The sequence below is a fragment of the Stegostoma tigrinum genome, chromosome 4 (assembly GCF_030684315.1).
Source record: "Stegostoma tigrinum isolate sSteTig4 chromosome 4, sSteTig4.hap1, whole genome shotgun sequence".
In the NCBI taxonomy this organism is placed as follows: domain Eukaryota; kingdom Metazoa; phylum Chordata; class Chondrichthyes; order Orectolobiformes; family Stegostomatidae; genus Stegostoma; species Stegostoma tigrinum.
Window position 1 is genome coordinate 92,952,765 of NC_081357.1, and position 16,498 is coordinate 92,969,262.

General features: G+C 40.0%; 1 protein-coding gene across 3 annotated transcripts in view; it reads left to right on the top strand.

The window, feature by feature from the left end:
* zmp:0000000760 (collagen alpha-1(IX) chain) overlaps positions 1 to 16,498 on the top strand; it is a 105,868-nt gene that overhangs the window by 9,342 nt on the left and 80,028 nt on the right. For all 3 annotated transcript variants that reach the window (XM_048531397.2, XM_048531396.2, XM_048531398.2), the window contains exon 2: positions 389 to 506. In XM_048531397.2, the coding sequence (XP_048387354.2) occupies positions 395 to 506 (112 nt within the window). In that variant the 5' untranslated portion in view covers positions 389 to 394. The remainder of the gene's footprint in view (positions 1 to 388; positions 507 to 16,498) is intronic.

Consider the following 16,498-nt stretch of genomic DNA (forward strand, 5'->3'; position numbering starts at 1 on the left):
GGTAAGTACCTTCCCTGATTTCCACATAGAGGATTATAACCATCAAGGTTGTTCAATGCATTTGGTAAGATAGGAAGCTGAATATTAATGAGGCAAGTTGAGCCATTAAGAAAGCATTTAAAGAGCAATAATCCTCCTTCATTGGCAACTCGCCACTGCCTAGTGAGAAATTGGCTTTTCTTTCTTCCATTGAAATTAGGTAAACTTTATTAAAATATATTCATCACCTAAATGCGTCTCTCCCAAAATTTACACTTCAAGTCTATGCAAAAACTTCTGTAACTTAAAAAAGACTCAAAAATATCTCAACGATGAATTATGCAGTTTTTCTGTAAGTCTTTTAAGTGGTTTTTACATTGTTTGATTGGTTTCGTTTCCACTTCTTCAGGTTTGTATGATACCAGCACAACCAACAATGAAATTCCTACATAAAGTAAACCTACTCATGTGCTCAATTCTTATTCTCCATATCATCTCAGGATGCCAGGCTTTGCCTCCAACCAAAGGTCAGTGCATGCTTTTTATTACCATTAAGGTAGCATTGGTGAGGGTGACAGAGGGTGAGAGCTAAAAAGAAGTTTTAAACTCTTACGCTGTTCTGTAAGACAGTTATTGAAAATAAAAAGTTAAATCGTTCAATTAGCCAAAATGCAGGCATAATAGCAATTATTAATAAACTGTTAAATTTTACATCATTTTTTAACATTTTTCAAGCCACAGAATTGTAACATCAAGACGCAAATATTCTTAATTTGGGTAGATTGAATAGACACAAAGGAATAAAGGGCATATTGCTGTTAAAAATAGTTACGACGTATCATGTACGCTTTTTCTTCCTTATTGAGCCATCATTTTCAGTTACAAACTCCCTCTCTGACCAAACTTTTGCATTACTGACAAGTTGAAATTAATGCTGTTTTGCAGTCTGTTACAGCCTTAAATTAATACCTATTTGCACATTAAGCTAAAGGCCACTGACATGCAAAGTGTCCTTTATCTTTAGGCATGTCCCAAATCATCACTTCACTCTTGTGCAGACCTGCACGTTTTCACTTTTTGAGCTTAAAAGATCGTAACTTGCTTAAGATTCTTAGACAGTATGTCTATTTCAGTCAATTATACATATAAAGTCATTTACAGAACAAATATCATGAGCAGAATAGGTCAATTGAAAAAAAACTAACATGGTTTTACAATTCAACATATAAGAATGACATTTACATTTTTGCACGGTAATTTTGAACATCCGAACAGCAAATCTGCTCCTAGGTCTAAACCAATCTGATCTAAATGTCGCAAAAACTCACATTGAAAGATTACTTCAGAAACAATTATTAAATTTAGACAAAACCAAGTAGCAACATCGACATACTGTGGTTTGGATGTGAACAATGTTAACTTACCTCTCTTGGCTTGTGGAAGACTTTTACCTTAATTGTATCTGGTTTGTATCAGCAATGTTGAAAATACCATTGATCACCTACGCTGTGAAGATAACTGAATTAAATTCCTTGGATTGGTCGGGGGTGGGGGGGGGGTTGTGAGCAGAGAAAAGCTGAGAATGCAGCTCCATGCTGCACAATTTATTTTACAATTTACAATGATCAATGGAAGAGTTTGTTACTTATTTGAAATATTTTATTTGTTCCTCGCAATATTGTTTCCTCATCACAAACATTCTAGTTCTGAATTTCCACTAGGGGGTCTCCTGGTACACTGGTCTGATTTCAGCCATTGAATTTGTAAAGCAGTAGACTGACATAACAAAAAAGCTTAGTAATTCAAGACCATGTTAGCTAATCACAAATATGCACACAGGATGTAAATAATGACAACACTAAGTCCGAAAACACAACTGGTATTCTCCAGTTAGTCCATATTATGGACATCATTGGTTATGTGAAATCAGTTTTGTCCTGATTTCAAGCCTCCTTCAAACACACCAGCTTATCCAGCACAAAGTAAACATTAAGTTACCTTGTACCGAACTGTGACATTTTATGTTGTTGTTTTTGTGACTGCAAGTCTTTGTCAATGGAGTTCCGCAGGGATCGGTTTTAGGATCCTTGTCGTTTGTGGGTATATGTTAATGACTTTAACATGAATGTAGGAAGGTGGATCAGTGAGTTCATTGATGATGCAAAAATTGGTGGGATGGTAAATAGTGAGCTTTAGATTACCCCTGGAGGATGTAGATGTTCTGATGGGAAGATGATCCGTGGCAAATGGAATTCAACCTGAATAAGCGTGAGATGAGTTTGGGCAGGACAAATAAGGCAATGGAATACATGACGAACGACAGGACATTGGGAAGTGCTAAGGGTTAGCAGAGTCTGATGTATATGTCCAATGGTCCTCTAAGGTACCAGGACAAATGGATAAAGTGGTTAAGAAGGTCTATGGGACACTTGCTTTATTACCTGGGACATAGAGTTGAAGAGCAAGGAGGTTATGCTGAAACTGTATAAGATGTTGCTTAGGCTACAGTTCTGGAATCCAGGTTATAGGATTCAGGTGATTGCGCTGGAGAGGGTGCAGACGTGATGAATCGGCATGTTTCTTGTGCTGGAGAGTTTCAATTATGAAAAGAGATTGGATTGACTGGAATGGTTTTCCTTGGAGCAGAGGAGACAGAGGGTGATGGGAATATCAAGATGAAGATGCTTAAAATTTAGAAGGGTATAGATAGGGTAGACTTGAAAGAACTTTTCCATTTGATGGAGGGATCAACAGATTTGAGGTAAGGGGCAGGCATTTAGAGGGAATGTGCAGAGAAATGTTTTTGTGGTGGTGGGAATTTGGAATGGTAGATGTAGAAGCCCACATAACATTTGAAAAGGTAGTTAGATGCCCAATTGTGATATCAAGGCTGAGATGACTGTGGGACAAGAGCTGGAAAATGGGATTAGAATAGTAAAAGTGATTGATTCTGACTGGCACAGACATGATGGCCAAAGGGTTTTTTTCTGTACTGTAGAGCTCTGACTGAGTCCTATTCCCATCCCACAGTGAATGCAAATAAAATCATGAGTGAAGCAAAATATTGATTATTACCTTTGTTTCCATATTCCACCTTTTCAATTCCAATGTAGATGAAGCTAGAGAGTGAGAAAACTACAGTGAACATGAGGTAAAAGCAAATCACTGGTGGTATTTAATTGAGATGTCAGTTTATCAACCACCAGCCTGAAAACTTGAGAGAGCCCCATGTGACATTTTCTCAGGAAGTCCCATCAAATAGCACTACTCAAGTTTTTAACTGGATCAAGGTCCAAAAGAATAGAAATCCCACCCATCAAGGCTACTAACCATTCCAAAGAGAGGCTAGTGGCTACTAATGGTGCAACAACTCAAGACCAAGGATTGTCATTGATTCCCAGGAAGCAGGTGAGTGATGGTGGTAAGGAGAAGGGTGAGTCAAGTCACAGGCAAGTGAGGTGTGGAATATCAATACGAAGGGCAGGGTATTAACTTCCTGATGCTCGGCATCCAAACAGATACCGAGTGCCTTTTGAATAAGGTTTTCCCCTTCAGGTGTCCACAAGAAACCCCATGCCAGTTTGTTTGTTTTTGTCCCTATATGGTGAGTGTCCCATCAGCCAATGGTGGCAGTGGTAGGATAAGATCTTTAAGTAGATCCCCCTTTACACATGAAATGCTCTGTATTACATACTGCTTGTTGGCTGTCAAACTTGTCATCAGTCTACAAAATCAGCAACTGGCACAAAATTACAGTAATGGCAATGGAGGAGGCGACGGCCTAGTAGTATTACAGCTGTTAATCCAGAAACTCAGCTAACGTTCTAGGGATCCAGGTTCAAATCTCACAGTAGGATACTGAATTTGAATTCGACAAAAGAAAAGTCTGGAATTAAGAAACTACTGAAGACTACGAAACCTTTATCAATTGTTGGAAAATTCTATCTGGTTCACTAACGTCCTTTAGCAAAGGAAACTGCCATCCTTACCTGGTCTGGCCTCCATGTGACTCCAGACCCACATCAACACGGTAGAACCACTACTGCCCCGTGTGCAATGAATTCAGGCCTGGTCAGTGATGCCTACATCCTGTCAACGAACGAGAACGAAAACAAAAACTCCTCACCTGGCCTAGCCTACATGTACCTACAGCCATGTGGCTGACTCTCAGCTGCTCTCTGAGATGGCTTACTAAGCCACTCAGTTGTATCAATCATTACAAAGTCTCAAAGAAATGAAACCAAAAGAGATCACCTGGCATTGACCTAGGCACCAAAAAGACAATACTGGCCTGCTGTTTTCATCCACTTCTAGACCTTGTTATCTCTTATAGCAGAAACAGTCCCCTGCCAACCCTGAAAAGTCCTTCTCACTAACATTTGGGCAGCGCCAAAATTGGAAGAACGAACGGTCTCACAGACAAGCAACAGCCTGACATAGTCATACTCGTGGAATCATACCTCACAGAAAACATCCTAGGCACTACCATCCTCATTCCTGGAAATGTGCCGTCCCACCGGCAAGACAAGCCAGCAGAAGTGGTGGCGCTACGGTGTATAATCAGGAGGGAGTTGCCCTGGGAGTCCTCAACATTCATTTCAAACCTCATGAAGTCTCACGATTTCAGGTTAAACCAGACAAGGACATCTCCGACTGATCACCACACATGAACTGATGCTCCTCCGTGTTGAACATCACTGGAAGAAGCACTGAGAATGGCAAGGGCACAAAATGTACTCTGGGTGGGGGATTTCAATGTCCACCACCAGGAGTGGCATAGCAGCAGTTCACTGTCTTTTGTTAAAGTTGTGTTATAATAAATAGGATCTTCTGTTCATGTTGAAATCAATTGTGTATTTCCTTTGTACTGAATAGCAATCCATCAGGCAACTTGTCACTTTGGTGGTCTCATTACGATTGTATACATTTGTACGCTTCGGGACATCTTGAGTAACAGTGAGGCATAATTATCAGTGCATTCTTCCCAGTTAAGCTCTAACAACAGCTGAAGTGCTTTTAGGGAGTTTGAGGATTTTGATCTAGTGACACAGAAGGAATGGTCATGCCGTTCCAAGTAAGAATGGTGTTTGGCTTACAGGGGAACTTGTGGGTAAAATAGAAACTAGAATCATATGTACATCTGTTTTGCTGCTGATTGTAGAAATGCAACACTTATGGGAACTTTATTCACATACCTTCTCAAAAGATGTTTTATTTCACTGATAGTCTAATATTGGTATCTGTGATGCTGGGGAAAACGGGGGGTGGGGGGAAAAAAAGCAGCAATGCATATGGAAAGCATGAAAGCACTACAAGGCAGAGCCTTCATACATAATCATTGGTATTGAAGCTCTGTCAAATTTGAACCATGTAACTGCTATACTAAAGGGATGAATGCCAACTAACAGTTCTCCAGCTGCACTGTGGCTGTACCATTCTCTGCAAAAATTGTACAAGTCTGTATCAAAATATTTGTCTGATCAGACCTCAAACCAATTAAGGGTTGGCATAGTGTTTAGCCCTACTGCCTCACAGCACCTGGGACCAGGGTTTGATTCCAGCCCTGGGCGACTTTGTGTGGAATTTGAATATTCTCCCTGTGTTTGTGTGGGTTTCCTCCAGGTGCTCTGGTTTCCACCCACAGTCCAAAGACATGCAGGTTAGGTGGATCAGCCGTGCTAAGTTGCCCCAAAACATGCAGGTTAAGTGCATTAACTATGGTAAATGTGGCATTACTGGAATAGGGTGGGATGCTCTTTGAAGGGTCAGTGCAGACTCAATGGGCCAAATGGCCTCTATCCACACTGTAGGATTCTATGATTCTAAAGTTAAAAGAATACAAATGCACTTTTGAAAAATATCAGACTTTTGTGAACAAATAGCCCATAATTTTGCATTTATACTGCAAGTTCGCTGTTGGTGTGCAGCAATTTTCACCTTGCAGAGAAAAACAGTATTTTAAATGCTTGAGAACACGAGTCCTGTCACCATACTTTACGCATTTAAATTTTTAACTGTTGGAAGAGTGCTTTATTTGTTTCTACCGTACATACGAGCAGATATCTTTTGAGCAGGACAGTTTCCAGCAGACAGCAAAAAAAAAAGCAATACAAATACTATTCTGTCTCATTGGACCTCAAACTAAAAAAAAAGTTTCTGCACTTCAATGCTGGCCTTTAGACTGCACCATCAACTATCATTGTAATGCTGCAGCAAAGACACTGTATGGTCAAGGATACCTCCAACTTCTGGGCTTGATCAAGCTCCATCTCCGGTCTCTTCATCGCTGTCATAGCATTCACTCATTTTGACCCTAACTAGATACTCATAGTATCCCTGCCTTGCATTGCCTATCCCTTTTGTGCTTCGAGTCTGGTATCCCTGGCGAAGAAGGCAAATTACTGTTGCCTCGACATACTGTTTAGAGCAGACTCAAAACCAAGAAGTTTGCCATTGTTGACAGCAGGCCTCAGTAAAGTCAAGGGGGAAATAACCTACACTCAGGGGGGCCCAGCTCTAAGTCAAGGGCAGCTTCTGATACTCTCCTAGGTTCTCCGTTGGATGGTCAGAGTCAGTAAAGTGGTGAGGAGCAGAATGATGGGCAGCACATTCCCATCTTGAATTTCCTGCCCTACTGTGGACTGTTTCCTTCATGAAACTAAGACAGATGCAGATAACTATAGAAGATGAAAGTGGGTGACAACTATTACTGAGTGCAACTGAGACAGTGTCCTGAGTGAATAGGTAGCATAGGGGCCCTCCAGGATGTCAGGGGTGGGTGAGGTTAAGGGTGGAGGATATTTCAGGCAATAGTGAAAGTGATAGAGCATGAGGCTTAGTGGGGGTGATGGGTATAGTATCAAAGATAGTGGCACTCGCACTAACAGAGTGGAAAAAGTCATTGACCTTCTTTCTGCAATGCTGTGCATTCCTCGAGATGGCATAGGTTGCTTTAGCCTGTGGCTACTGCACACCAGGCTGTCAGAGATGGAAGAGGAAGTCACAAAGGATTCTGGTCATTTCCAGGTTATCCAGTGGGTGGCAAGTTGCAGGGTAAGAGAGATCAGAAATTGGAAGTGAGAGATACCATAGGGGCAGGGTGGATCATTAATGTGAGAAAATTTGCTTGTCCTCATAGTGAGTAACCTTCTAAAGAACTTAACACAACACTGACTTAACCAAAAGAAAAGCTTCAGTTCAGGAGATGCAAAAAACTAGTAATCTTTCCAATTCTAATTTCTGCGTGAACAGTTTCGCAACTACTTGATGTATTGCATTTCAGTTTATCTCCTGGAGAAATGCTAGTGAACCAAGAATCAGAATGACATTACTAACTGCTCCAATGACCCTCAGGAGCAGTATGCTTAACTCAGGACACGTACACAAGTTACTCTAACTGCAAGCCATCTGTTTGTTTCACAAACCTGTTTTGAGCTTTTCAATTATGTTGAACAAATTCTACTTACCACGCCGGAACAAGATTGATAAACATACGCTCAAGACCTAAGTCGCTAGTGCAATCTTAGGAGGCAAAATTCTGAAGGATATCTATAATTGGAAGTCAATGGAACAACCTACAATAGCAAAACTAATTGTACAAACTGGTCACCCATCCCTTGCCATGGATCTTTAAAATTAAATGTGACAATTCTGCATGGAAATCATAAGTATCTACCTGGTGAACACAAATAGATAGTGCTGTCAGGACTATCACTGAATGGAACTCAACAGTCACAAAATATCAAAACACCAATCGCAGAAGAGGCCAAGAAATCTAAACTAGCCAGATTCAGCTTTAAAGATGATGCTGCATTGCACCTCAGGGTTGATTCCATTAATTGACCCTCCCAGAAAGTGCAGTGTTCACATACGAGAGAAGCTTAAGATGAGCTGGACAATAGGGATCCTTATGCTATTATCCATTGTGTGCATCACACAGACTGTGCCATTCTGTCACATGCACATTAAAGAACGATGGCACAGCCAGGGTATATTTGCAGTCAAAACATCAAAGTACATCTCTATAGAGATCCCTACATGATATTCTAACTTTAGATGGATCAAATTCACAGGTTCTAGACCTTTTTCAAGTTAAATGCCAAGCATTGTTATTGGTCAGTTCACTTGGCAAAAGAATCTGAAAGTAGAAATTTCTTGAGAACATCATTTGGAAGATAATGATTCCAGATGCTTCAGCCTGTGAGTCAGGTTCTGATTCAGTAGTATACAGACATAAGTTCAGAATACATTCCTGGAAGTATGGGTGTGTACAACCCATTGATATTGTGGTAATGGGCAAAATCAATCAGCATGATCGAAATCTGTACTCAGTGATGGTGACATTCAGTTGTGAGGAACTTGTCTTTGTCTTTAACAACAAAAAGTGCAAGATAAATGTGGGTCAGATCACGTTTATTGGCTCAGTTTATTCGGATTATAGATTCTGTCCTGAGCCAAGCAAATTCAAGTATGTAAGACATATGCCTACTCCTAAAGACAAAGAAGACTTTCAGAGGTGTCTTGCATCAGTTATTAACTTCACAATACCATACACACAATTTTTTTTCTGGCAAAGCTTTGTCATTAAGAAAGCTCTCAAGGAAAGCCATCCCATGTGTATGACAGGAGGACCATTCACATATTTTGAAGTACTCAAACAAACAATCAGCAGAAACTTGTATCAGGCAGTACTGCAACTTCAAGGAAGAAGTCATTCCTGAAAGTCAATGCGTTCACAAAGTGTTGGACCCAAAGGTCTATAACAAGCATTTACCAGTTATTAGAACAAAAAAAGTGTGAAATACTTGCTCTGCTATTTGGTGTTGCAAGATGGCCTGTTCAGTAAGCTGCTTACTGTAGAAACCAATCACAAATCATTGAAAATTATTTGGTGCTAACCAATGACCTGGATTACATCGAAGTACCATATGGATTACAGCGACCAGTGTTAAAAGTACAGAGGCATGACTTTGACATCTGTTACAAACCAGCTACCAGAATGATCCCCCTTGGACATTGAGTATAATATAAAATCTGAATAAAACAGTAGTATTCCATTTGACTTGCTAGTACACAGCATAGATATCAATGTAGAAAGTGTCCATTTTAGGAATTTTGTTCAGTACAATTGCAAGCAACTTCAAGAAGAAACAGCTAATGATCCATGACTTAAGACACTAATGGAAGGTAATCAGCAATATAAGAGACAGAGTAAGAGGTGTCAGACATTCTCAGATGCTTTTGGCCACACTGAGATTAACCAGATATCTCACGATGTGTAATTTTTATCTACAAAGAGGTGCTTGTATCTGAAGCTCTTCACCAGGACATGTTGTCAGAGGTCCATCAGAGACATATGGGTATACATGATGCCTAAAATGAAATATTCTATATTGACCGTTGATCAATACAGTGACGTTGAGACGAGAGAGAGAGAGAGAGAGAGAGAGAGAGAGAGGGAGGGAGGATGTGCCAGACTCACCAACCAAAATAATGCAAATAATCTCTCCATCATCATGAAATTCTGTCAGTCCCTTAGTCCAAAATCTCAACAAATTCAGCCACCATGTGTGATAATTTTCTCACTGATTACTTTCCAAATTTCCAACTGCGGACAGTGAAAGGTTATTTCATGTTTATCTGCGGCAGACATTACTTGCACAATATTCTAATTATTCAATGCACACGAAGCAGTCATATCTAACAATAGCTATATTGCACAGGCAGCCCTTTTAGAGATGTGCGCCAAATGAGGCAAAAGCCATGTGGCTGCATCACCACATTATCCCAGATCCAACAATCTTGCCAAAATGATTCACACTATTAAGTAATTTATTGTGCAATAAGGTGATAAAACAGTATTTCCACATTACTATGCTAAATGAAAAGCTCTGGATTTGGGTTTACCATTACCAGAAACCAAGTTTAGAAGGCAAATTTAAACAAACTGCCAACTCATCAACTATCTAAGTTCTTAGAGATGCAGGTCAAACATGTGTAAATACAAGAGAAAATGAAGATGGTACATGTTCCTTGTGCAGGATAGAATTACTTAATCTGCATGTAGGGCAGAGAATCAAAGTCATACATCCTAAGGAATCTGGTTACTCACTATGGTATCCAAAGTATCCAGTCAGCCAAGATCCCACGAAGCCACAAAACCTAATGGAAAAACATTGAAGAGAAACCGAAACTGCGTAGTAATCCAATTGCGAGCAGAACACACACACAGAGATACAATCAGATAACGAAGGTGTGAAAGACCATCATGACTATAACAACAAGCTTGGGACCTTCATACATGCAAGTTCAGAACAAACAAATATGAATAATTTGATCTCTCGAAGGTTATATCGACACAAGGTCTGAAAAGATTGTTAAACATAAATCCACATTGTACAGACTCAAGCTGGTAAATTTCACAATCCTAATTTGTATTTAAATAGTTTAGCAGCTATCTAATATATGCATACTTATATTCAGCGCATTTCATTTGGGCAAAAACATACCTTGCTTTAATAGCTGCGCATGCCGATGAGCCAAGGGCCAGAATGACATCACATGACCAGCTGCCCTGAAGACACCAAGTAGCAGCATGTTCAACTAAGCACTATAACTGCTGTTTATCAGTTGATCTGTTAAAGTTTTTCCAGTAAACTGAACCTACTTTTCTTGCTCACCCAGGATGGGAGTAGTTATTCTGTGTTCAAGTTCACAATATAAAACTAAGTCAGGACCAATCCAAATTCACCTAAGGGTCAAAATTCTCTGCAATTCTCTTAACTGTCTCAAATAACAACTAATATTATGTGTAGCATTATAATTAAAATAAATGTCACAGGTAACAGCTGTTTTATTTAAGAGACAGAAACCTTTAGCTATATCAGGTGATATTCTGATTACCCTACCTATTAGCTGCAGCAGTTGTATCGACCGATGTGGTACGGAACCGACTATCAAATGCTGCATGTACTCGGTAACTGATGTTTGTCGATGAACATGTCCATCATGGGCCTCCTGCACTGCCACAATGATGCCACCCGAAGGTTGCAGGAACAGCAACTCATATTCCGCCTGGGAACCCTGCAGCCATATGGTATCAATGTGGACTTCACCAGTTTCAAAATCTCCCCTTCCCCCACTGCATCCCTAAACCAGCCCAGTTCATCCCCTCCCCCCACTGCACCACACAACCAGCCCAGCTCTTCCCCCCCACCCACTGCATCCCAAAACCAGTCCAACCTGTCTCTGCCTCCCTAACCGGTTCTTCCTCTCACCCATCCCTTCCTCCCACCCCCAGCCGCACCCCCAGCTACCTACTAACCTCATCCCACCTCCTTGACCTGTCCGTCTTCCCTGGACTGACCTATCCCCTCCCTACCTCCCCACCTACACCCTCTCCACCTATCTTCTTTGCTCTCCATCTTCGGTCCGCCTCCCCCTCTCTCCCTATTTATTCCAGTTCCCTCCCCCCATCCCCCTCTCTGATGAAGGGTCTAGGCCCGAAACGTCAGCTTTTGTGCTCCTGAGATGCTGCTTGGCCTGCTGTGTTCATCCAGCCTCACATTTTATTATCTTGGAATCTCCAGCATCTGCAGTTCCCATTATCTTTGTCGAAAACTGTTGCCCATTATCAAAATTGCATCCTCAGAGCCACTAATTCACTACTTTACCAAATATTCAGGTGCAAACTACTCAATGAAATGAGTTGAATTTTGCAGGTCTATTTTAGGGTTCAGCTGATGTTGCATAAGTTTATAATATAAAAGAGAACGGATCCAAGAATAGAGATTAAATGGGAAATGTCTGTTAATATAAAAATCAATTAACTCAAACAGTAACATATACTGAAAAACAAACAAAAGAACTGCGGATGCTGTAAATCAGGAACAAAAACAAAGTTGCTGGAAAGGCTCAGTAGGTCTGGCAGCATCTGTGAAGGGGAAAACAGTTAACGTTTTGGGTCCGGTGACCCTTCCTCGGAACTATATTGAAATGCTGAAAGCATTAATTTTAATATCCATTTTTAAAAACCCTAAAAGTTGTTTTTGTTTAATCTGTATTTTGAGAGGAGGAATGGTTCCCCAGCTTAGAGAGCCGGAAACTGTTGGGTAAAATTCAGTTCAAATTATTTCCATTTAGGCTTTGAGCTGACGAGTTTGCATGAGCCACTAGGCACAATAATGATTTAAGGCAACATGGTTATCTAACAATCAAGAAATTTAGCAGGGAAGTGCAAACCTGCACTTCACCCCTTTTCTAACTATGCTCAATATTCTTGCTCACAATTCTGTACTTTTACATGGTATTCAGGGTGCAGAAACTGTTAAAAGGTTTTTGTGAGTGTATCAATTTCCTCTCTTTCAACTTTCTTGACCTACCTGTGAAATTGAACAGGTGAAACAAAAACTGAACAAACTACTTTTCAGGTGGTTAATTCTGCCCTTAAGTTTGCTGTCGTTAAACAGATCCTAAGACAATCTTCTGTTCTTTTAATGTCCATTCACAAAATGTGAGCACACAGCTGGTAAGGCTATAATTCATTGCCCATCCCTAATTGCTCTTGAAGATATAACTAGCTGCTTTCTTAAACTTTATGGAATGTACAATATCTGGCTTGGCCCTGGCTGTGAATGTATGTTAAAGGAAACACTCCATATTAATGAATGCACCCGATTTGAAGAAAAGATTAATAAACTAAAAAAAGCTAAGAATTAAATTGATAACAGAAACACAAAATATAACTGAATAGTACTATTGTTGTAGCATTGTTGCTCCACAATGACAAAAGTCAGTGTTTTCTGGTGCGTTTGGCTGCCCACTGTACTCTCCATCTAATGTTCTGTTTCTTTAAGTTTCATCCCAAATAAATTAAAGAACCTGATTGAACATTGAACATAGAATACAGCATAGGAACAGGTTTTCAGTCCACCATGCCTGTGCTGACCATGACGCCATTCTAAACTAATCCCATATTGCTACACATGGCCTGTATCCTTCTATTCCCTGCTTGATATGACTCGAAATGCCTCTTAAAGTTTGCTAGCGTATCTGCTTCTACCTTCTCCACTGCCAGTATATTTCAGGCATCTACTACTCTCTGTGTAAAAAAAACTTGGCCCATCTATCTTCCGTAAACTCTTCCCCTTAAACTATCTGCCTAGTATTTCACATTTCCATCCTGAGGAAAGATGGTGACTACTCACCCTATCCTAGTCCCTCATAATTTCATATCCTTCGATCAGGTCACACCTCAGCTTCTGATATTCTATTGAAAACAATCCAAGTTCATCCAGTCTACCCTTATAGCTAATATACTCTAATTCAGGCAATATCCTGGTAAATCTCTTTTGCATGCTCCATAAAATCCCCTCATCTTTTTCTCTCGTGTGGAGATCTGAACTGTACACAATACTCCAAATGTGGCCTTACTAAAGTCTTATACAGCTGCAACCTGGCTTGCTAACTTTTATACTCAATGTCCTAATCCATGCAGGCAATCATACTCAATGCCACCTTACCATTTTATCTACTTGTGTTTTTACTTCCGTGGAATTTTGGTCTTGGGCTCCTAAGTGTCCTACCATCCACTGTTTATTTTCCTCCTGAATTTAACATACATCACCTCATGCTTATCTGGAATAAACTCCATCTGCCATTTCTCTACCCAACATCGTTTTTTAATATTCCTCACAATCCACAACTCCACCCTTTTTCATGTCATCTGAAATCTTACTAATCAGACCACCTACATTTACATCTGATTTTTTGTATATATTACAAGTGACAGTGGTCCCTGTCACATGGACTTTGTTAAATCATTTGATAAGATGACAGAACAGATCCCTATGGAACGCCATCAGTTACAGACCTCCAGTCAGAAAAACATTCCTCCACAATTCCCCTCTGCCTCCTAATGACCAAGCCAATTTTGTATCCAATTTGCCAATTTACCATAGATCCCATGCAAATTAATATTCTTGAACAGTCTACCACGAGGGATCTTGTCAAATGATTTAATAAAGTCCATGAGAACAACATCCACTGCCCTCATCAATCACCTTCATAACTTCCTCAAAATTTGTGAGACAAGACCTCCCCTGTATAAAGCAATGCCTACTTTCCCTAAAAGTCTATTCTTCAAATTCAAGTAAATCCTGTTCCTGAGAATCTTTTCCATTAATTTCTCAATCACTGATGTTAGGCTCACCAGTTTATAATTTCCTGGATTATCTCTGTTGACCTTCTTAAACAAAGTAATTGGTTTCTCTCCAGTCTTTTGGGACTATACCTGTGGCTAAAGAGGATATAAAGGCCTCTGTCAAGGCCCCAGCAATCTCTTCCCATGCCTCTTTTAGTATCCAGGGATAGATCCAATCAAACTCTGGGGATTTTTCTACTTAATATTTGACAAAACACCCAACACCACCTTATTCTTAATATCGACATATCCCCTCCTAAATCTAGCATCATTCACGTCCTTCTCCTTTGTGAATACTGATGCAAAGCACTCATTAAGGGCCATACCCATTTCTCTGGCTCCATGCATTAATTCCTCCAGTGTCTTTGAGTGAACCCACTCTTTCCCTAGTTACCCACTTGATCCTAATATATGTTTGAAATGTTTTTGGATTCTCCTTAATCCTACTTGTCAAGGACAATTCATGGCCTCTTCTATCCCTCCTAATGTCTTGGTTAAGTTCTTTTTTACTTTCTTTATATTCCTCAATTGCCATGTTTAATTTTAGTTCCCTAAACCTTAAACGTGCTTCCTTTATCTTTTTGACTAAACTTTTGAATATCTGTTGTCATCCAAAGTTCTGGAATCTTGCAATCCTTGTGTTTTATTGCCACAGGAACATGCTGCTTCTGAACTCTGATCAACTGGCCTTTAAAAGATTCCCACATTGTCAGATGTGAATATACTGTCAAACTTCCACCGCCAAGCTTATTTCTCCAGTTCATGCCTAATACTGTTGAAATTAGTCTTCCCTCTGACTTAGCACTGTCACCCATGGACTTATCTTTTCCATAACTATATTAAAACTTACGGGATTGTGATCACTGTTCCCAAAGAGTCCTCAGACTGAAACTTTGATCACCAGCTCAGGCTCATTCCACAATACAAGGTCTAGTATGGCTACTTTCCTGACTGGACTATGTACATATTGTTTCAAGAAACCATCCTGAATGCACCTAACACATTCTGTTGTTTTTACATCTTTCCCTGATATGCTCACAAATCTCCTGTTGGCTATTAGGAGGCCAGTACTATGACCCCATCATGGTGATTGCACCTGCCTTATTTCTGAGTTCTACCCATATAACCTTGCTGGTTGAACCCTTCAAGATGTTTTCTCTTAGTACAGCTGTGACATTCTCCTTGATCAGCAATGCAACTTCCCCACCCCTTTTACATCCTACTCTACCTCGCCTGGAATGTTGAGCTAACAGTCCTGTCCTTCTATCAGACAAGCTTCTGTAATGGCTACCACATTGGTAGTCCCATGTATTTACCAAAGCTCTAACTTCACCTGCTTTACCTGTTATACTCCTTGCATTAAAGTAAATACACCAGTAAGTAGTCCACCAGTCCCACCTTGTTCATTAACCTGGCCCTGCCTGTTCTTCCTATTAGACTTACTTGACATAATGTGAGCATTCTCCTCAATTACTCTGCAAGCTGCCCAGCTGCTCCATTTCCTACCCATCCACCACACTAGTTTAAACTCTCCCAAGTGGAACTAGCAAACTTTTCTGCAAGGATATTGGTGCCCCATCAGTTTGGGTGCAACCTCTCCTGTAAGTACAGGTCCCCCATTCCTTGGAAAAGTTCCTTATGATCGAGATCACAGCAAGGAAGTGCTTCAGTTATTTCATAGTGCTGTGATCCCATTTCATTTTGAATTTTGCTCCGGCCACATCCAGAAAATTTTGGAACATTGGAATATAAATGCATAAAAGTGGTAGTCGGGAACAGTTAGCCCATTTGTAGTCTGCCCCGTATCCTTTCTCATTGACTTCAAAAGAATAGGGTGTAAATAAAATCTGCAAATTCCCTATTGTCCATCAGGCACAAGATGAATTAGTACCCTGATTTTGTTTTCAGAGTGCCAAGGCATGAAGAGCTGTTTTTTGCTCCTGGAAACACATTGTTTATCCTAATCTTAGAATGTCAGTAGAAATGTTAGAAAAACAACAAACTAATTTAATTCAATTCACTTGAATATATTTCTGTATTACCATGTTTTTACCATCAGTTTCATGCTTAGCCTAAAAATAATGACTAGGATTTGTCATCATTACATTAGTTATCTGGCCTGCTTTACTTATAAATGTCACAGTCATGACTACACCATAATTCTCTGTATTGCTGCTTGCTTTTTATCTTAATTGTCTATTCTTTCAAACATTGCTGCAATTTAGTTATAGTGCAATGCTTAGAGGTTATCCTAAAGAGAAATGTGTTGTCTACTTAAGATAAAATACAGCTTCAGAGAGGAAAGTTTACAATTTTAAT